The sequence below is a fragment of the Barbus barbus genome (genome assembly GCF_936440315.1).
Source record: "Barbus barbus genome assembly, chromosome: 5".
Classification (NCBI taxonomy): Eukaryota; Metazoa; Chordata; class Actinopteri; order Cypriniformes; family Cyprinidae; genus Barbus; species Barbus barbus.
The window spans coordinates 23,538,431-23,561,774 of record NC_136733.1 but is presented as its reverse complement, the minus strand read 5'-3'; the positions used below and the strand labels follow the sequence as shown (position 1 = coordinate 23,561,774).

Genomic DNA, 23,344 nt, shown 5'->3' with positions numbered 1-23,344 from the left:
GTTAACAGCCAAACTAATTTGTCAGACAACCGCTCCTTATCATTAAATTATAAATTGGTTTCTCGGAACTGCAATCTTTATGTAAATAATTATAGCTTAGTGTATTGCAATGTAGCCAAAATATAGACACATGTCTTAATTAACAAGATGAGTAGACTTTGAAAATATTTCGGCTTAACGTTTTAAGATGTGATGTGTTTTAAGAAAAAAATATGAACACTTTAATGCTCGTCCAATTAATAATTAGCCTAATATTTATATAATATTTATATCTTAAAGCAAAACACCTGTGTGGCAACGCTGTTAGGCGCATTTGAATAAAAATGAAAATCCATCTCCAGTTTTTGCATTGACCAGCTGTAATTTGAATATCGTCAATTAGTGGTTACTTTAGCCACTGCAAGCACATTAACGAAATATTACAACGTAACTCGCAAAAACGCGTTTGCTATAAAATTAAACATCATAATTGTGTTGTTCAAACATTCAAGGGTAATTTAATAAATGTAAACCGAATAATCACAAAATATGAAAAGCGTTTATTGTTTAAGCAACCGCCAAATTATCAAGTTTATTTATTTTTTTCTTTTATTAAAGTTATTTTTTTATATACTACTCAGTGCCGTGTATGAGCTGGACAAATAATTTAACATACATGATAGTATTTGCAATAATTAAAAGCCTAGGCTATATGAATGAGCCGAGACATGGGGGTTTGAAACTAGACGCATTAAACAGCTGAGCCCCCGCTGTCTTCCGTGATTAATTGATAGTTTCCTAGGAATGTTTTATTTGTAACTTCACCCCATTAAGAACTTCGCTCAGAGAGTGATTCCAATTCCAGCCAATGGACAAGCTCCGTTCACATCAAGCCAATCTGGACATGCTGTCACACGCCGTCTCCTGATTGGCTCGTTGTGAGCGGAGCTTCCTCATTGGCTGTGGCAGATTTGCTGCGCGGATCTTAGAGTTGAAAGGCTGAGAGAGGCTCTCATCACATCGCAGTGACAGATCAGGAGTAAATGTCGCTCACTGATGTTTATGTGAAGGTGGCCTAATTTCCCCTGGAGTAGCACTTCAAGCGCTTCTTGTCTTATAGAGACTCTTGGATAGCCACTCATCCTGTTTTGGTCTACATTGGATAGGTAAGTGTCTCTCAAAAAACTCGGAATGCCACTGATTTTTTATTTATTTATTTTTATTATTATTTTTTTTAATACACTGTAAATGCCAGAACATAAGTTTAATTGGTGCTTTCATTTGAAAAAGTAAAATCCAAGTCACAAGCTGCAGTGCTAAATTCATTAAATGTTTTGAACCTATGCAAATCTAATTTGACTCACTGAAACCTCAAGTAGAAATGACAATAATTAATTGACACGTTAAATTATTTACAAATATTTACTATAGACCTCCTAAAATAATTGACTAATTAGTCATCTTTTCTTCTGGACAGCATCTATTTAGACGCGTTCTGAAAATGACGGATCTTTCCAGCTCGGAGTTTGAGATCGACGTTGAAGGCCTGGAAACGGAGAGCGATGATCAGGCGGTGTTCGCCGGCACCAGGGAGGACGACGTGGGGACCAAAGACGGCGACAAAACCAGCCGATTAAACCTCGGCTCTGGAGACCAGCGCAAACTGAGCCGCACTCCGAAATGCGCCCGCTGTAGGAACCACGGCGTGGTGTCTTGTCTGAAGGGGCACAAGAGATTCTGCCGGTGGAGAGACTGCCAGTGCGCGAACTGCCTGCTGGTGGTGGAGAGACAGCGCGTAATGGCTGCTCAAGTGGCACTGCGGAGACAGCAAGCGACTGAGGTGAGAGCACGCAAACTAATGACCCTTTACTGTTATCAGTATCAAACTGAGGAAAACAAAATGTAAGCCTAAAATGTTGAGTAAGTGAAACAAAACGGGGGGAAGGAAGACTTTTCTGAATGTACTCAGTCAGGTCAAGACATTACTGCGTTGCAACAGTGAATAAAAAAACACGCTTTAGTCTAATCCAAGATGCTACATTATAGAGGAAAATTTCTTACAATTATGTATCATTCAATTTTAGGACAAAAAGGGAATATCCGGGAAGCAAATACCGGTGGAAAGACGAAATATATATCAACGACACATCCGCCCATCGACCATGCTGGCAAAAAGTATTTTAGAAGGTGGGTTTAAAATAATTTAACAAACAAATCGCATGCATAAACTGAGAACTCTTGCTTGCTTCTTATTAAAAGCTGATGGTTGATCTTTCTTACCTTTTGCCCTTTTTCCTTCTTTTGAAAGCTAATTTTACCCCTCTTTTTTCCTCTTCTCTCAGCCTTTCTTGGACTTCTGTCTATTTCATATTAATTCACTTGGTTCCTCTCTGGATGTTTTCATGGCGTAAGCTTCTCTCAAATACAGCACATGTTTAGCTTCTTGATAAGCATAATAATTAAACAAATATTACAAATAAAAGCTGTGCATGATATTATTGATGCTCAAAATTTAATCAACACATTAATGTGCGAAATACAAATTCCATTGGGAAAAAGGTTTAAATTACTTTAGAAATTCTTAACAGAAAAAGAGGCATAAATCATGTCTTTTGTTATGTGTAAATAAAACCAAATACATCTTCTTCATTAACAGGATATCGTCCAGTGCAGAACGACCCATTTCTGGGTGCCAGTCCCGCTCTGCCCCCTCCTCTGAGCGACCGCATGAGGAAAAGACGAGCCTTTGCCGACAAGGAGCTAGAGACCATCATGCTGGAACGAGAGTATAAAGAACGAGAGCTTCTCGAGTCCAGCCAGCCCAGCTCTGCCTCGCTCTTCCTCCCTGGCAGTATGGTCCATGCCGCTGAGTATAACTCCTACAAGACGGCTTTCTCATCCTCCTCAGCCCCTTCCACGGTCGAACCATCTCCCAAAGATCTCTGTGGTTTTCTGCCCGGCTGTGTGGATCTCTCTCTGCAGTATGCCGCCACAGGTGGGACGACAGCTAACGTGGAGCTCATCTCCTCCAATGTGAGCGTAGCGACCACCTACCGCCAATACCCGCTCTCTCCGCGCTTCGTAATGTGGCCGCGGGGCAGCAGCGGTATCAGCGATGCCCTGTTATACCAGCAGTGTCTCCTGAATGCCACCACAGTCCAGAACTTGAAACCTGGAGCTGTTTGGGATCCAAAGATGATGACCTCCACCGAGAGCCACCCGCCCGAGCAGGAGCCGGCCGCGTCCAGGCTCGAGGGCTCTCGAGTGGCTCCAGAGCCGTGTGAACTCCAGCCGGGGCTCAGAGAGGCTCAGACAGGACTCGGCCAGAACGGAAATGCCCGTTCAGCCTTTTCGCCTCCTAAGAGGGTGTATGGACAAGCTTTCCCTCCACATGCAGGGAGCCATGAGCATGTGATCAACAACATGAGCAAAGACACTGCCAAGCACACACTGTCCATGAAGCTCAACTCCTTCCATTCCCTCATACAGCAGACACTCAATGACAAGAATCCAGAGATGAGTGGGCCGTACTGTAAGGAACTGCTGGAGGAAGCAGCGAAAAAGTTCAGGGAGGGTACCATCAAAGACACAGTGGGACTCCAAAGCTCGGAAAGAGCGGAAAAGGACCTTGTAGCAAAGCCGAGGAGCACCAAGGTCACCGCAGGAGAGTCTCTGTCGTTCTCAGTGGAGGCCATATTAAAAAGACCCGCACTTTCTTTAAATCGGACATCCCAGTAAGGCTTCCTGTAAAAAACAAAAAAACCAATCATAAAAGTACTTTCTTATTTTGTACTGACTGTATATTTATTCACACACACATACATATATTTGGAATTTTAGCAGAGAAAAGACAGAAAATTATTAATCTAAGCAGCATCTAAAACATTTTTTGCTGCTTTTTTTGACACTTCTGTATATATAAAAATGTACATAGCATTTCAGACATGCATGTTGTACATTATAATACATCATAATGTGTAGAGTATTTAAATGTAAATGCGAATTTTGCTACTTTAAACGTGCCAATAAAATAAAAAAAGGTTCCTATATTATTTTGTAATTGTGATATTATTTTCACAAAGTAATTGTGTTTATATTAAAGTAGGATTTTAATCAATGCCGTAATGATCAATATTATTTTATGGTAGAACCTTATAAAAGAACAAAAGGAAAATGTATATATATATATAAAAATTGTTCATTTAAAATATGAATAGGCCTACAAAAACATGTAAAATACTATAGAACAATTATAATGACTTTGGTACATTTTAACAAACAATTACTGCTTGAGATTTGAATTTCTTATTTAGATCCTGCAGTTCCACAAACACAGCCACTATAATGTTAGTGTCTTAAGAACTAGTGTGACCAACTAGCATTTAGCCAAGTGGTAATCAGTCTTACTTTTTAGATTCAAATTAGATGATTTTTTATGTAACATTTTAAAAATGAAGTATTTAAAAAAAGTTACGAACTGTCTTTCAGAAAAAATCAGATGACTAACTTATAAGATTTGACCCCAGGCTGGATTGTGGTTACTACATTCTAGAGTCAATGTAAATATTTGCAAATACTGAAACTATATAAATGTGATTCTAATTCAAGGTTCGATTCTGGACAGGAATGACGATGAGTATTTTGTGTAAATTTTTATAGAAGTGACAATTTACATTGGCCAATACGTTTATAAAGTAACAGCTGAAAAAAAGGGCAAATGATTCTGTTTAAACTTATTCCACTTTATGTGCAAATATGGAGCACCTGCTCAAGACATTAGTTATGAACATGTATCACAGATGTCATTGATGGAAACATGAGAAGTCCATAAATTGTAAAATACCTTTTACAATTCATTTTTTTTTAAACATTTAACTTTAGCTGACGTCAGATTATGCTGGGCCGTATGTAAGTGCAGCAATTGTATGAAGACAACAGATTCAGAGAGTAAAAACCGGACCGCTAAATGGAGAAAAAGAAAGTAAACAAATGATTTTTTGCTACATTAAGGCTTGTATCTGATTTGATCGCTACACACAAATGATTGTAAATGTGAACCAATAAGACATTATAGTTTAAACATTCATTGCACAGTTCCTTAGTTCAGATGGAATCATTTCTGGCTTCAAATGGAGCAGGGAAGAGTCTCTTAGGAAAGACCTCTGCACGATATCTCCTAAAATGACTGAGAGGCTAGCATGAAATTATAGATTGACTGCAGCTGTTCTGTTAGTCAAATTCTGCTTTTTTAGAGAGAATTTAGATCTACAACCCTGAAAACATCCTGCTTAAACGATCACATCGGTTGTTCTATGCTCATTTTACCTGTTATCTCCTTACTTATTTACTGTAAACAGTTTCTTTAAATACCTTGCGATGTGGAAAACGGGTCAGTAATTATGCAACATAGGAGAAGATTTTTAGTTCAAATACAGTGAAGTCAGTGAGGGTACATAGACGATTGTAGCAGTAAAACACTGGATCTGCTGATGTCATCAAGACCGATGAGCCCTGTTCCCATAGTGTCAGATTTAGCACATTAGCATAGCGCCATCACTAGCATTGCCAGCATGTTTGTTTAGTTCCTTTTACTAGGCCCTTATGTCAGTCCAAGTTAACTTGTCTGTTTAAACACTGTTGCTACTGTAGCACATGAGGAAGGCAGGTCAGATTATGTTAACATTGGCTGTGCAATTGTTTAACCTGCTGTTCCACATATACATTTCTTTAAAGGAATAGTTCACCCAAAATTTAACATTTGCTGACAATTTACTCCCCCAAGGCCATCCAAGATGTAGATGAATTTGTTTCTTCTTTTGTAAAGATTTGTTGAAATGTAGCATTACATCACTTACTCTTCAGTGGATCCTCTGCAGTGAATGGGTGCCGTCAGAATGAGAGCCCAAACTGCTGATAAAGAAATCACAATAATCCACAAGTAATCAAAATGACTCCAGTACATCAATTAATGTCTCGTGAAGTGAAAAGCTGCATGACTGTTAAAAAGTAGTTTGGACTCACATTTTGACGGCACCCATTCACTGCAGGTGAGCAAGTGATGTAAAGCAAAATTTCTCCTAATCTGTTTTGATGAAGAAACAAACTCATCTACTTTTTGATGTACTTCAGGTGAACTATTCTAATTGGCGGAGTTTGGGAGTAAGTATGATAACGAGGTTTACGTAAAAAAGGCAGTTTTCTCTTTCAGCACTAAAATTTTCAAGAGCTCAGGGAGAGTGAGATAATAAAATCAGATTTTGATAATAGACCAAACATTCACAGCAAAAATAAAAATTACATTCTAAATCAGTATTTGTTTTTAAATGATATTGAAAAAATATACCACCCTTAAAAAATATTTGAGAAGCAATCTTTTAAGAATAAACCTCACTAAATGCATTAGATTTATGCTTAAAACAAAACAAAAACTGTGTGTTAATAGTTAACAATGTGTAAGGAAAAAATACAAACGACTCTTTTTCACTTCTCAAGTAAAAGTATCTTGGTATAAGAATGTGTAGAAATTTTGACTGGAAAACAAGGCAAAAATACTCATTAAAAATGTTTTGTGCAGTGTTTATAAAGCACTTTTGTTCATTTGCATTGCTGCACGGTTTACACCCAAAACATTTGTCTGTCCAGAGCAAGTGAGGACAACTCAAATTGGCCAGGCCATGTCATTGTTCCGACAAACACCTTTTTCCCTCTTGAACTCGTTGCTCCCCAGGTGCTGAGCAAACCCATCTCTCAGTCTGTTGACTTTGTCGCCTCAGTTACTCAGCACACTGGCCGATGCCACGCTGCAAGACGCTGCACTTTTAACATACAGATTAAACTAAAGAAAAGTCACAATTCCACAGGTTTATTTTGACATATAAAATAAATGGCATACTGCTAATTTTGCATTGGCTTTCAACAATGCATGAACGAAAGGGGTAGGATCCCAATTTTCTTACCCTCATTTCAGGACAAGCAGCTTTTGTGTGGAAATTCCTGCAAGGCAACTTGTAATATAATAAGAAATGTGTAGCGCAGAAGCTTTTGTCAAATTTTCGGCTCTTAATTACCATGTTTGCTAAGCTGACAGCTGAAGAAGTCAATGCGGGCAGTTGAAGTTGTGTCTGCTCACACACACTCACACACACACTATACCATCATCCTCTAGGTTTCCATGGTGGAACCTTGTCAGGCAGGTTTATATCATTAACACCTGTGGGATGTTTTTCTTTTCTCCTTCCTTTCACTTCTCTAGCCCTCTCTGTCAGTGTTTCACCACATGTGCAAAGGTCTTTGTTTTACAACACTCACTGTATCTCCAATAAATACACAACAGCTGAGTATATGAAGAGTGTTGCCCCTAAACAAACGATGCTGAAAATCTCACCTCCCCCTTTCATGACAGGTTCATAAAGTAATCAGCCAAAGTGACAAGAAGTGGAGCGTGTGAATTGTAAAACAGAGTAGCAATGAATATCACTTTCAGAAGTTCATATCGAAGCCAAGCCACGTTGTGCTTGTGGTATTTATTCAAAGGGATTATTTACATGGATCCAAACAATAGTACAGTCCTGACCTCCTCGCTGTGCTCCTGCGTTTAAGCTCTCGTTTTTCGTTGTATTTTGTTCGCAACATTTCCAAGACATTCAAGTAGATAAGCAAATCGCCTCAAGTTCAATGCAAATGCTTGTAAATCCAAATGTTTGTGAAGCACAGCCTGTAACAACATTTCGACTGGATCTGCTCTGGTTGGCCTTGGCACGTATGTCTATTGCATGTTTTTGTATCGTTTATTCAACTGTTATTGTTGGGGGACATTTTGTGTGATTTTAGCGTGAGTGTTTTTTGTATGTACAAGAGCAGCAAACTATCTTCTGTATCCAGCAATGCATGGCCTTAATTTGCTTTTCTGAAAGGAACATGGAAATTGTATGGAAATCCTTGGAGAGAGGCATCAGATTTTACTGCAAAAGTCATTTTCGAAGATCTTCGCGTAGGCTCATTTACAGTGTCCTTGCAAGAGAGCCAAGCAAAGATGCCATCGCCAAAACCACAGAGGACAACATAATCAAAAATAAACTTTGACCTGTTCTACTGAGCTTTTAGGGTAATAAATGCTAATTTTGCTGATTTGTTGCAGATGATTGCTGGACTGTATCCACCATAGACACTGGGAAAGATACACTGTTGATTTATTTCAATAAATATTGAAAATATTTTAGAAATGTATACTTTTACTCAGCAAGTATGCATTGAATTGATCAAAAGTGATAGTAAGGATTTTTATATTGTTACAAAAAAGCTTATTTAATAATAAAAAATCACGTTCTTTTAAATGTTCTATTCAATAAACATTCCTGAAAAAAATGTTTCACACTTTCCACAAAATATTAAACACAACTTTTTTTTCTTTTTTTGAAACACTGATAATAATAAGTTTGAGCAGCAAATCAGCATATTAGAATGATTTCTGAAGGAACATGTGACACTGAAGACTGCAGTAATGATGCTGAAAATTCAGCTTTGCCAACACAGTCTGAAAAAGAAGACAGTTATTTTACATTTCTAATAATATTTTACAGTATTACTGTTTCAATGTATTTTTGATCAAGTAAATACAGGCTTGGTGAGCATAAGAAACTTCTTTCAAAAACATAAAAAAAGAGTCATTAAAAATAGTGGTTTTAAATGGCAGATTTTGACCTCTATGATCCTGAATATTTAGTTACATCATTGGATAATCCTTTTAATTATCATGAAATATATTTAGGGCCATCTAGTTTTTCTCAAGCACATGTAATGCATTCAGGGAGGAAACATTAAGAAGACATTAGCAGAGGGGGCTCAGCTCCCACGGGGGCTCTCATGTGGTAGCTTTGCTAAAGAAGTTATCACCCATTATTGGAGTCCAATGACAAAACACAGCTCTGTTTTCCCAGAGTGCATGCTGTTGGCTTCCCAACTCTGTCCACAAACCCTCAGCTTGGGGTTAAGAGTCCAGCCCCTGAGGCTACTTGACATCTGCCCTGGTCATGGCTCTCTGATTCCTCCTCTCTGAGCATTCTTGGGGTGCTGCATGCTGGGAGTGTGGTCTTGCTTCCCTCGCGCAAGCAGCCCCAACAAAGTCTTGCTGAAAGATCAGGCAAAGGGGAAGAGATTACATGTCAGGTTAAAAGTGGGTGAGAAGCAAACACACGATCCCCTGATGAGAACGTGAAGAGGCTCTGAGGGAGGAATGTACACAGGCGATTGTGTTTGGGTTTCTTCTGGGGTGGTTATTGTTGAGTGGCATTGAGTGGTGAAATAGGGGGTGAAAATGAAAATGGTTATATAGAAAAATATATGAATGAACACATTATTTTTGTTCTAAGGCTATGTTCACACCATAACAGTACTTTTATTTTATTTTATTTTATTTATTTATTTTTATTATCATTTTATTTTATTTATTTTAATGTAATACCATCTTAAATTAAACACATCATACACACATACACCATAATCATGTTTTTGTAAATTTGATCTATGTGGAAAGGAAAACAAAAAATATATACAAAATTATACAGTTAATAATTATATTATTAATTATATAGTTTCTTTTCTTTTTTTACACAGATCATCTTTTTTGTTTACTTTAAATTAATTAAATGACTAAATAAATTACATAAAATTTATTTACATTATATTAAATTTGATTTAATTTTAAATTCCAACGATCAAATCATGCACATTCATATCATAATTATACTTTTCTCAAGTTAATTGTTTGTGTGAAAAAGTATAGAATAAATTGAATTATTATTGTAATTATTTTATTTCCTTTTTTATTTCTTTGTATTATTTTATTTAAGATTGTATGATCTCAGAACAACAACAAATCATGCACATCATAATCATATATTTGATCTGTGACACAAACAATATAAAATATATAAATTATTTGGTCTCACTCTATTTTAAGGTCCAATTATCGCCATAAACAAACCATTAACTACGACGTTTGCCTCAATAAACTGCTAATTAATAGTTAGTAAGGTAGTTGTTAAGTTTAGGTATTGGGTAGGATTAAGGATGTAGAATATGGTCATGCAAAATATGAGCTTTACAAGCACTAAAAAACAGCCAACATGTTAATAATATGCATGCTAATAAGCGACTAATAGTGAGAATTGGTCCCTATACTAAAGTGTTAATAATTATTTTATTTTATTTTTTTTATTGCATTTTATATTATTTTAGTTAGCAGGTTTCATTATTCTCTTTTCTGCGATCTTATACAATGTCACTCACTTTCACTTCAAACAATAGGAGCCTGTTAAACTTGATAGCCATTGCTGGCCACGCTAGCACATGTACACAGCAGCGTCAGTGTGGGTAGCGTGCTAGCCTGGCAAGATGGTAGCTAGTTGTTGCCATTATGGCGGATATCCAGTGGAGGACTGGCAGAAGCATTTTTTACAAGAAAGTCATTGAATGATTCCTTTTATGTAATGCTGCTTATAATGCAACACACTATTCAAAGGAGTCATGATCACATTTTGAAAGTCGTTAAAGTGGATTTCTCGTACAAAGAAACTTGTTTGGACACACACCACAAACTTAACCTTGCTGGAGGGTAAAGACTGAGTCGTTGCTACTCTGACACTTAGACTCTATTTAGCCAACAATATGTGTGCTAATCTCTGTGTTGTCATGTAAACACAGATTGTTTCCTGCACAGTGTTGTGCAATAAAACTGGTTCATACCTTTGATCCGCTTTGAACATTAGGGACGTGATGTCTAAATACCAGCCAGCAGGGGATCTTATAATGATCCAAACATCTGCAGGCTATTTGATTTGACACAACAGGCGCAGACTGACCACTATACCACTTTTTCAGTTTTTTGCCACAATCAGCATGGGCTGACCACTACAATAGCTGATTTGAATCCATTTGAATAACTCATTATCGCTAATGTGGTTTGGGCTCCTATTATACAGGAAAGTGAAACAGGGAATATCTGCACTGGTAAACACATTTGTAAACGATTGAATTAACTCTGTCTTATTAAACAATGTTCTATATGTTCTAAAATATCTACATTATCATTCAGAATATTTGGAGGTTGCTCCGATTTTTGTATGTTTTCAAAAGTGTGTCTTTTATTAGATTAAAAACACAGAAGAAAAAAAAAACATTAATATTGTGAAATATTCTTACAATTGAAATGTATTGTTTTCTATTTGAATATATTTTAAAATATTATTTATTTCTGTGAAGGCAAAGCTGAATTTTTAGCAGCCTTTACTCCAGTTTTCAGTGTCACACGATCCTTCAGAAATCATTCTAATATGCTGCTTTGGTGCTCAAGAATTATTTCTTATTGTTATCAATGTTGAAAACAGTGCTGCTTAATATTGTTGTGGAAATTTTTTTTTCAGGATTCTTTGATGAATAGAAGGTTCGATAGAACTATTTGTCAGTTAATTGCAATGATGAATCACACAGACTTTAATGATAATATAAACATGATACTTGTACAAATTTGGAAAAACTATGAAATCATGTAACTTTCAAAGACTTGGAATATACAATTACAATCTAAAGAATTTCCGGTCATACTTTTTATTTTAAGGTCCAATTCTTACTCTTAACAAACCATTAACTGTGACTTTTGCCTCCATAAACTCCTTATTTGCTTCTTATTAATAGTTAGAAAGGTAGTTGTTAAGTTTAGGTATTGGGTAGGATTAGGGATGTAAAATTTGGTCATGCAGAATATGTGCTTTAAAAAAATAGTAATAAACAGCCAATATGTTAATAATAGGCATGCTAATAAGCAACTAAGAGTGAGAATTGGTCCCTAAAGTGTTACCGGATTACCTTACTCTTACTACTGTTGTAACTGCACTAAAACTAACACAAGATAATTGTAAGTTGCATAGAGCAAATACTGTTATGACAACCTGCATCGTCTCAAAATACCATCAAATGAAATTCCGTTGGGTCCACCTGTTTCTTTTAAGAATAAATAGCAACAGTAAATATCTTGATTTGTGTGCTGTGTCTAATTCTCTCACTGAAGGCCTCTGCATAGCGGAGAAGTTAGGTGTGATGAGCTGTCACATCACAGATATTTAGATTTAAGACTCAGACCGGCCTTACAGGAGAAAGACTACACAGAGGAGCCTGTTACTAAACTGATCCATACCATATCTGACAATGAGGAAGAGCTGTGAACGTATCATGTTTCCCCCTCTATCCAGGTGGCATTTCCTCTGCCAGCCCCTGCCTCCCTCTCCCCCACACCATCATCTGGCAATAGGCTACACTGGACTTTACTGTGGAGGTTACCTGAGATGGGCTCCTCTGAAACAGCGCTGTCTCAAATCCAGTCGGTACTATGATGCATTTATACAAATTATTTTAATACAATAAAATAGTTACTTTGAGAGTTTGGTAACTTTCATTAATTGAAAGTTTGTAAAAATGTGTAAAAACCAGTTGTGATTTAAAATACAACAATACATTTTACGCATTTCACTGCCAAAATAGCAAGCTAGCATTTCTTCAAAGTTGTATGCATTGGTTTCTGGAGCACAACAGTAAAAACACTCACTTGACTCTTTTAAATTTCACAAGATGTGTTGTCTTTTACACAGCAACATGAAAGACATGAGCTGGAACCTGAGAGACTGAGGGGTGATGCCCCTCATGTCAGATTGGACACTGAAGTCATCAGATATATCTCCTGAAACACACAGATATGTCTCTTGAAACACAGCTATACCCTTACTTTGATGTGTAGGACTGAGATAATAGCTGTCCGATTGTTTTGAAAGTATGTCCTCAGAAATACAACAAATCATGGACATTCACGCATTCACATCATAATTGTATTTTCATCAAGCTGATCTGTGTAAACAATAAAATTAAATTAAAGAACCATCTCTTTCTTACCTTTTTATAATCTAAAGAACATTCTTTGACCACAAAGAACTTTTTGTGAAATAGAAAAGTTCTTCAGATGTTAAAGGTTCTTAATGGTCTCCAATTTGTTCCGTGAAGTACCATTAATTTTTAAGAGTTTATATAGTTAATAAACATATAGTTAATAATTTATACAGTATATAGCTTGTTTAAAGTGTGTGTGTGTGTGTGTATATATACATACACACACACATATATATATATATATATACAGTGGACTGAAAAAGTGTTGGCCCCTTCTTGATTTTTTTTTTTGTTTGCATGTTTGTCACACTTTAATGTTTCAGATCAACCAAATGTTTTGTATCAAACAAATTTAAATATTAATCAAAGATAACACAAGTAAACACAACATGCAGTTTTTGAATGAAGTTTTTTATTATGAAGGGAAAACAAAATCCAAACCCACATGGCCCTGTGTGAAAAAGTGCTTGCCCCCTAAACCTAATAACTGGTTGGGCCACCCTTAGCAGCAACAACTGCAATCAAGCGTTTGCGATAACTTGCTATGAGTCTGTTACAGCGCTGTGGAGGAATTTTGGCCCACTCATCTTGGCAGAATTGTTGTAATTCAGCCACATTGGAGGGTTTTCGAGCATGAACCGCCTTTTTAAGGTCATGCCACAGCATCTCAATAGGATTCAGGTCAGGACTTTGACTAGGCCACTCCAAAGTCTTCATTTTGTTTTTCTTCAGCCATTCAGAGGTGGATTTACTGGTGTGTTTTGGATCATTGTCCTGCTGCAGAACTAAAGTTTGCTTCAGCTTGAGGTCACGAACAGATGGCCGGACATTGTCCTTCAGGATTTTTTGGTAGACAGCTGAATTCACGGTTCCATTTATCACAGCAAGTCTTCCAGGTCCTGAAGCAGCAAAACAGCCCCAGACCATCACACTACCACCACCATATTTTACTGTTGGTATGATGTTCTTTTTCTGAAATACGGTGTTATTTTTACGCCAGATGTAATGGGACACACACCTTCCAAAAAGTTAAACTTTTGTCTCGTCAGTCCACAGAGTATTTTCCCCAAAGTCTTGGGGATCATCAAGATTTTTTCTGGCAAAACTGAGACAAGGCTTTATGTTCTTTTTGCTCAGCAGTGGTTTTCGTCTTGGAACTCTGCCATGCAGGCCATTTTTGCCCATTCTCTTTCTTATGGTGGAGTCATGAACACTGACCTTAACTGAGGCAAATGAGGCCTGCAGTTCTTTAGATGTTGTTGTGGGGTCTTTTGTGACCTCTTGGATGAGTCGTTGCTGCGCTCTTGGGGTAATTTTGGTCGGCCGGCCACTCCTGGGAAGGTTCACCACTGTTCCATGTTTTCGCCATTTGTGGACAATGGCTCTCACTGTGGTTCGCTGGAGTCCCAACGCTTTAGAAATGGCTTTATAACCTTTTCCAGACTGATAGATCTCAATTACTTTCTTTCTCATTTGTTCCTGAATTTCTTTGGATCTCAACATGATGTGTAGCTTCTGAGGATCTTTTGGTCTACTTCACTTTGTCAGTCAGGTCCTATTTAAGTGATTTCTTGATTGCGAACAGGTGTGGCAGTAATCAGGCCTGGGTGTGGCTAGAGAAACTGAACTCAGGTGTGATAAACCACAGTTATGTTTTAACAGGGAGGGGGGGGCAAACACTTTTTCTTTTCTTTTTTTATGTGGGTTTGGATTTTGTTTTCCCTTCATAAAAAAAACCTTCATTTAAAAACTGCATGTTGTGTTTACTTGTGTTATCTTTGATTAATATTTTTATTTGTTTGATGATCTGAAACATTAAAGTGTGACAAACATGCAAAAAAAAAAAAAACAGGTAGGGGGCCAACACTTTTTCACACCACTGTATATACACACACACACACACAGACACACACACACACACACACACACACACACACACACACACACACATACACACAATATTTTAATTTGACAGTAATTTTTTAAAAACATTTTAAAATATTTTTTTTAAATTGAAAATTAAGTATATATATTTAATTATTTAACGAAAACCATTTTAAAGTTGTTAATACACTGAGATTTGTGCATGCTCTGTATTTCCAGAAAATAGTTTATCCCTCACATTAAGGGTTAATAGAGTCTGATACAAAATTTGATCAATCACACAGGGACATCTACATTTCTTGGTGCTGTCACTTTAAGGTTGGTTTGAATGTGTGGTAGCAAATGATTTATGTCTTAGAGCTCATTATAGAAAATTGAGGAGTCTTAAAATACTCTCACCTGCAAAACAGCTTTTGGAGCATGGCTATCACTTGATCAAAGGCATTCTGATGAAATCTATGAGAAAAACCCTCATGTTTTCTTAGAGGGAAAAAATTGGATCACCCCTGTAAAAATGAACTGTGTGCAGCGCTCCTTGCTGAACAACTGCAAGATCATATGTTAGGACATTACCAATACTGATTTATAGGAATACAATATTTATATTTGCCCTTGAGTGTTTTGTTAAAAATGATAATGTAATAATTAAGTATATTGTAAAGTATTTTTTCTCCTCAGAAATCTATTAAGAGGCCCTTTGAAATGCATGGGGTCTAACATGTGCAGCTCAGCTGCTAGCAGCAGCCAAATGTAAGACTTCCTGCACAAATTACAGTAACAGAGTGAAAGATTTATGTCCACTGCACCAAATATGACCCCATGAGGCAACATTCAAAACCATCATTATTAGTCCCACACCCACAGGTTAAATCAGCTCATATATGTTTGCCGTTATAATTACTGCACTTTACAATAGCGTCATGTTAGGAAATTGTATCAACCCATACACAATACATCTCTTCTGTTTGCTCTGTTGCAATTTGCTGTCACTTGAGTCATGTCAGTGATTAGGAAAATAAAGGGTGTGTTCAAGCTTCAAGTCCACACAAACTAATTGGATTCAAATGAGCTTTCTTTGCCAATGGCAGTAAACAATCTGTCATATCTAGTCCTGCTTATAATAGAAACATCCAGCAAACTAATTCACAGGTTTAAGTGCTGTTGATTCTTAAAGGAAATGGGGTGGATCGCTCTGTTTGATGAGAGCATGGCTATAAATAAGAGACAGCAATGGCCAAGTGTCAGCTTCACTCTGTCACTCATCACGTGGAAAAAGGTACTTCACCATATATGCGCCCCTTTCACTAATGCTTTTCATAAAGACCAACCCTTTCTGTGGAACTAAGAAGCATTATCTGCAAGTGATAGTTTACCAAAATACACACATATGCACAAAACATCATTTATTTACCCTTATATCACACTAAACCTGTATGACTTTGTGTGAAATACAATAAGAGAAATTTAGTACAATGTCCAAGATGCTCTTTTCTCTGGTTCCCATCCAATTTCATCATATACTCTCAGAAAAAAGGTACAAAAGCCATCAAACGTTATGTACCACTGAGGTAAAAATATGAACCTTCAAGGTACAAAAATGCACCCTTAAGAGTGTAATGGGCATTCTTCTAATTATCCCCTTTTGAAAAAGCCATACAGGTTTGGAAGGACATGAAGGTGTGTAAATGATGAAAGTTTTTTTTTTAAATACATATCATCGTTAAATACAATACGTCACAGTGTGGATTGATGTAATTGACACTGCAAATTCAAACAAGATTACCTATCAAAATCTTCAGAATAGCATTGCTTTACCAAACGGCCTTTCAATGGCAATAGGCATTGTGCACATCAAAAACAGGCAGGGTAACAAATTAATATTATTCAACATAGCCTAGCTTTTTACAGAAAATATTCAGATGTAACCCCTTTGTAATCGGTAACATTTAGGTAACTGTACTTTAATTACACATTTTTCTCAGTAACTGTCACGGATTAGTAATTTCTTTTGTATTTAAATTATGCAACACTGTTACATGTAACTCCCCAACACTGATAATTGGAACGGCCTAAAGTATCTTTTGAATCTTCAAATCTTCACACTATATGCAGTGACTTGACCCAGCATAACTGGAGGACAGAAGGCGGTGTTCGTAATGAATGACAACAGAGCTGGTCACATTTAAGAAGCGGCCTCCATGCAGTCAGCCATGTTTGATGTGATGGTAGCGTCTGCAGAGGTGATGGAAAAGCCAGACCACTAGTGCAGTCTTTTACAGTTTCTTCCTCAGTGGAAAATCCTCATTTCCACCGAACACGTTGGTGTCTCAGGCACTGAGTGACCAGAGAAAGTCTATATAGGGCTATACCATGACATGTGTAAGAGGATATTGGTGCATTTGAAGTTTTAAAAGCTTCTGCCTGAAAGATTTAGTAGGAAGAGAGAAAGGGGAATTGTATATGACACCTTTGTGAGAGCAGTCTTATAAATTGGAATCAATTTTTCAAAGGAAATAATAAAATCTTTTAACCCCTCCCACCCACTGCCATGCTGATAGGCTCCTTTCAGGCTTGACAATCCACATTTTTTACAATTACTGCTAAGTATTCACTTCCAGGCCCGTACCTTCAATGGCTGCTCTTACAGTCTAAGCTAACTTTTTAATGGTTCAATTCAACCATTTTTATATCACTGCAGAAAATATGGGCTATTATTTTGGAGGAAACTCAGGATATATACTGGACCGTAGAGAATGACAAAAGCATCAATTTGGTTTTAAATTGACGAACTGATGGGAAAAGCAAAGTGCATATAATATCCTGTGTGACTTCAAAAAGCACCACATGTTGAAAAGGGAAAAAAGGATACTGTTCTGGTGTGTCATGCTTGACTGCGCTGGCTTGTAACAAACCTGACCCAGTTGAGCTAGTGGTGACGCAAGACAGACGCAGCGACATGTTCACAACGACTTGTTTGAATGTTCCCTGCTTTCATCAGGACTCAAACAGTCTTGCCAAAGCTATTGGATTTACTTGATGTCATTTTCAGAAAATGAAGTCTATTTCAGCTCATCAACATCAGTTACCTCACCCAAAGGTTAAAGGTCATAGTGAATATTTTGTGGGGAAAAATAAACAATAAATAAATAAATGAACGAACGAACGAACAAACGAACGAACGAACGAATGAATGAATAAATAAATAAACATTGAATTTTAAATAAATACATACACTTCCATTGAAATGTTTGCAGTCAGCTTGATTTTTGGGTTACACTTTATTTTAAGGTGTCCTTGTTACAGTACTGTAAATAAAGTAATTATAATGTATAATTACATGTGTAATTATACATTAAAGGACTGATTGATATTAATTAACTAAATGTACTTACTATATGGTTAGGGTTAGGATTAGGGTTTGGCTTAGGGTTACTTGCATGTAATTATGTATAATTTATTGTTATTATAATAGTAAGTACAGGTAAAGTGTAACAAGGACACCTTAAAATAAAATTTGTGTTTTGTTTTTGTTACTTATGCTCAACCAGGATGCTTTTATTTGATCCAAACTACAGTAAAAATGGTAATATTGTGAAATATTATTGCTCTCTCTCTCTCTCTCTTTCTTCATATGTGTGTATATGTGTGTGCGTACACTCATTCTATTTTAATGCATTTTAAAATTGTATTTATATTTGTATTCAACCAACATTTCTTATGAAATAAATAAATAAATACTACATCCTTGCTGAATTAACAATTCTGACTAACACCAAACTTTTGAACTTTTAATAATTTTTCGTAGTGTATATTTTTTATTATGATTTTTCACAAGTATTCTTACTGAAATTATATAATTCAATTCTGAGTCATAATTAGGACAAAACTCTTAAAACGAACCGAACATGCATAACCTTCTATTTCCAAGCTTGACCGTTACAAATCTCATCCAGAGGCTCTGTTGTAACAGCAGGAAGAGTTATTCATTCATGTAGACGAGACCTGTGGTTCAGATGGCTGAGCCGATCCCTCTTCTCCACAGCCGCTGAACTCCATTACCTTTATGCACAAACATGGCTAATAAATACATCAGATGGACAGTGCAGGGATGCTTTCCCCTTGTGGTCAGAGAGGTCATTAAACCTAGTTCTGCTTTATCAAAATGATATTTTCTGCATCTGTAATAAGTATCAAAACTCAGCTGCTCTTCCTGCCTCAGCTGCTTCCCAATGGAAAGGGGTTATTTACGAGTGGCTTGGCGCAGAATTGAATACAAGCAGTTGACAAGTTCTAGAGCAGTATGACGATACGGAGGTGCCTAAAAGATGGCATGAAGCTCCTCAACCTCACCCTCCAGCCTCCATTCTGGTGGACGTGTCCTACTGAAGGTCCCAGGAGGGGTTCTGACTGTCAAAACTGCATCATCTTGGAAATGCCATAATTGTCACCAGACCTTTCAGTCAATATATATTTCTTTCAATGTCTTTCAGCTGTATTTGTCTTCTTCAATATTTGAATGATGAGCTATCGTTGGGATGATTTTCACATATTCATTTTTTATACACATATTTTTTTTGCTCTCTTGGTCCATTGTAGCGGTCCATAAAAGCCATTTCTTATGTAACCAAAGGGCTTGACATGGCTCTCACTGGATATCATTTGGCCCTTGAAACCTTAGTTCGCTCAAAGCCTGACATGTTAAAGCCTTCCAAACACTTTGTTGGATAGTCTTACCGCTTCTTAAGAACATTTAATCCATATAGGCCCTGGAAGGTAATCCATGAGAGACTGGCAGGAGAGGACCTGGAACATGGGTCCTTTTTTTGGTATAGAGGCCTTACAGGTTTCCACAAGTCCTCTGCTTCACTCTCACTGCGGCTTTGCCCTTGTGCTCCCCATGACTGCACTATTGTCCTTTTTAGAGTTCAGATCTCACACCCTCATTTTAACCATGCCACAGCACCAAAAGCACCAAGATTACAACGCTTCGTGAGAGAAGAAGCTTTCCTAAGAAGAGACATAAAATGAGAAGCAGGTGTGGGAATATGTTTTAGTTTGCAAGCAGGTATGTGGCTGCAGCTCTGCGTTACAAATTGATTTAGCTGTTTATTCAGAGTTATAGAAAGGCTTTCATAAAAAAGAAACTGTAACAGTGTCTTAACCCATAAATCGTATATGTACAAGAAGGGATTCACTGAAAAAAAAAAATTAAATCCTAAAAATTTAAAAATAAAAATATAATAAAACATAAACATAAAATAAACTGCAAACAGTTTTGTTTTTAAAGCATAAATCCCACTTATAGTTAAAATAATAATAATTACAAAAATTGCTGGGGTAATGAATCAAATAAATTCATTAAATGGGAAAAATGAATTAAATTCCAGATATTGGAAAACAATTTTTCTTCTCAATATAATAGCTGTTTACTTGAAAACAAGACAAAAGAAAAAGATATAAATGTGAAGTGGAAATTCTGAAGGTCTAAAAAGGAATGCAAAGAAATGTTCTGACATGTCCCTAAATATGTCAAACTGTTTCTCATAACGGTGCCCTATCAAAAAGAATAAATATGATATTACTCTTTTTAGCGTCCATCCGAAAGTGGGATTTCATGCAACACTCATCCATCATGGGATCAGTTACTGAGTCCAATATTATCCTGGGCACAGGGAAGACTACACAAAATACAGCACAAGAGGCACACACTTAGTAATCGATGCAATGGAAACTTACAAGTCTTACATGTTTGAACTTCTAAACGTTCTTGTTCACTAATGTTCTATTTATTTTTTCTACTTGGGATGTCAAGTGCATTTGTACTGTTTCTCCTGGATTTGTTTGTCCTTTTGGTGTGCTTCCCCTGGTGGGAGACTAGTCGTTTAACTGCAGAGGACTCAGCAGGACACAGCAAATGTCCACTTCCTCTCCCACTGCCAGTGCTTTACCAGGGAATGTGATATACTGTGGTTTTGAAGGTACAGCTCTTTAACTTGACCCCTTCATAGAGATGACTAAACAGGCTCTGGCACACAATTAAATAAGTGTCACACTTGTTTTAACCGTCATGTTGTGTTCTGGTCAATTTTACCCTGAGAGGATTTTCTTTTAACAAACCATTGACTATGATTTTTTGCCTCAATACTATACTAATTTGCTGCTTATTAATAATAAGTTAGTTGTTAAGTTAAGGTATTGAGTAGGATTAGAGATGTAGAATATGGACATGCAGAATATGTGCTCAGATCAGTGAGGCCTATGATCAATCACCTACAAAAAGCCATACAAAACCTGTGCAAATTGAAAGAAAACAAGTTGACAAAAAGACTGAATCCAAGATTTGGTGATAATAAAGGATAATCTGAGATTTAAAGCAATTTTTAAAAGTCACAAAACAAAGCACATAAAAACAAAAAGGTTCTAGCTCTCCAAAACAGGACTGTTAACCATATTCTGCAGCTGTGAACATTTGCTTTTATGTTCTGTGAGCACAAAACACTCAACCTCAGTGTAAAACCCTGCCCGTGGACAAGAGAAGTATAAGGCGGTGTCCCTGACCCTGCATAAACACTTTCCATAAAAGTTAACATAAAAGATTTGAAGAACCACAGGCCTTGAGGTTTGTGTGAAGATGAAGTGGCCAGATCCGCTTTGCTTGAACACCATCAGATCCAAACGGACTGCCTGCAGTTACTGCAACGCCCTGCCGAACAGGGTGATGCAGCTATTTCCGTGAGCGTACAATACCAAAGGAATGCACCGAAAGCCATAAAAGAGAAGCAGATCTGGATTCTAGATCGGAATATATAGAGGAGAACATTAATCTCTGCTAGAGGTTTTCCTTTTGTTTCTGGAAGACTCTTTCCAGGCTGGACTTTTTCTGGCTGGACAATTCTGTCCTTCATCTGTCCACTGCTTTTTTTTTTTTTTTTAGTCAGGAGCTCTTTTCCACCTCTCAGCCTTTTGTAAAAAAATTTGGGAGGGAAGCAAATGTGTAACGGATGTGGAGTGATGTGATCTACCGAACTGATCTGTTCTTAGATACACTAACCTTTACGGATTGGAATAAATCAGAGGTGAAGCCTCAGTCTTCAACCCCCAACCTTCTTCTTTTATTCTCTCTTCTCTCTCTCTCTCTCTTTGTACAATTCCACATGTGCTCAATATATCACTTAAAGTATATCACCTAGGATAACCGTGTGGAATCCTCATGCTCATGCGTTCCATGTCTATAGTATTTCCAAGCGCATTTGACAAGAGATCAGTTACTGAGCGTAATGCTTTGCAGCAGCAGCGCTGGTAGCGCACATGATATCTTAAATGTAACAATCAAAGAAGTAGGCTATGCGAGATTGAGCTATTTCCGCTGGCCTACAGATATGCCGATGATTCTCTCACCCCATCGTCCCTTTAATGTCAGTTTTGGTGTAGAAAATACCCTTCAAACACACTAACATCGTATCACCATGTGTCAATATGATGTTGAATACAGAGCAGATTTTTTGTGGCAAGCTATTTCTCCTACCTCTGCTGGTGTGACACGGGCCAGATTTACTAACTGCTTGCGCCAATGTGAAAAATACTGTAGGATTTACTAAAGACACACAGTGAAATATTAGTGATAAAAATGGTGTGGACAGAGTTGTTTTTTAGACTAACCTTGTTATTTGTTGGATTTTTGCTTTCACATGCGACATTTATGGGAGGAGTATTGTGATTTACTAAGGTTTGCGGTAGTCAGTCTACTGTAATTTGTACCATTATTTAACGCCACCAAAAAGCGTGTCTTAACCCATTTTGCACTGCGTCCCTGATTTTTAATTTGCACACTGTCAGTTGATCAAGTGCAGAATTTTCCACTCCCATTGGTGCTTTTATAGGATTGCATTATCATCCTAATTCTGTATATATTTTGTATACTGATGTATCCAAAATATATATACAGAATTAGGATGAGAATACAACATTTTTTTAAAATTAAATAATTAAATATATATATATACACACACAAAAAAAAAATAAAGAATATAAAAAAATCCCATGTAGACAAAATAAACACTATTGTTATATGATTTAAATAATTAAATGATACACTATTTTAAATAATTTCCTTGCTTTGGATTGAGATATTTGCCATGCTGTTAACTGGCACTACCTAGTAATACTAAATATGCTACTTTTATTTTCTTAAATTTAAAATGTTTTAAGCAAAAAATGTTTTCTTGGTATTGTTTTATTTAGTAATCATTTTGATATACAATTACACAAACCAACCAACAAACAAAAGTTCTCAGTTTTACTTACCATTTGGTTTATCTTTAGCTATTTGAGCCAGATCCTCATGACACCAGTCTCCAAGAAGTAACATTATTTTTGCTGGGAAAACAAAAGCACAAGCATTTGTAGATATTAAAAACAGATTTGATTAATTCTGTGATGTTTTGTAGTATTAGTTGGTTTATCTTGCTCTAAAACATTCCATGCAATAACTCATAGAATACACTTAGTATGATAATATCAGAATATATAATATATCTTTTTAAACTTC

General features: G+C 36.7%; 1 protein-coding gene across 2 annotated transcripts; it reads left to right on the top strand.

Annotated features, from left to right (window-relative positions):
- Positions 1–928: 928 nt before the first annotated feature.
- LOC306870073 (doublesex- and mab-3-related transcription factor 2-like) lies at positions 929–4,683 on the top strand. Of its 2 annotated transcripts, none has more exons than XM_079417116.1 (4): positions 929–1,145; positions 1,457–1,819; positions 2,064–2,166; positions 2,636–4,683. In XM_079417116.1, exons 2-4 carry the CDS (start codon positions 1,481–1,483, stop codon positions 3,715–3,717), a joined length of 1,524 nt encoding a protein of 507 aa, XP_079273242.1. In that variant the 5' UTR covers positions 929–1,145; positions 1,457–1,480; the 3' UTR covers positions 3,718–4,683. The 2 variants fall into 2 exon arrangements, with proteins under 2 accessions (XP_079273242.1, XP_079273243.1); XM_079417117.1 differs by having other exon boundaries at positions 1,002–1,145; positions 1,498–1,819; positions 2,636–4,027.
- The last annotated feature ends 18,661 nt before the right edge of the window (positions 4,684–23,344 follow it).

Excerpts from the sequence above, each read along its gene's own strand:
- LOC306870073 (XM_079417116.1), top strand. The coding sequence starts at position 1,481 with ATGACGGATCTTTCCAGCTCGGAGTTTGAGATCGACGTTGAAGGCCTG. Across the intron at positions 1,820-2,063 it reads GGAGACAGCAAGCGACTGAG|GACAAAAAGGGAATATCCGG; the intron begins GTGAGAGCACGC and ends ATTCAATTTTAG. Across the intron at positions 2,167-2,635 it reads GGCAAAAAGTATTTTAGAAG|GATATCGTCCAGTGCAGAAC; the intron begins GTGGGTTTAAAA and ends CTTCATTAACAG.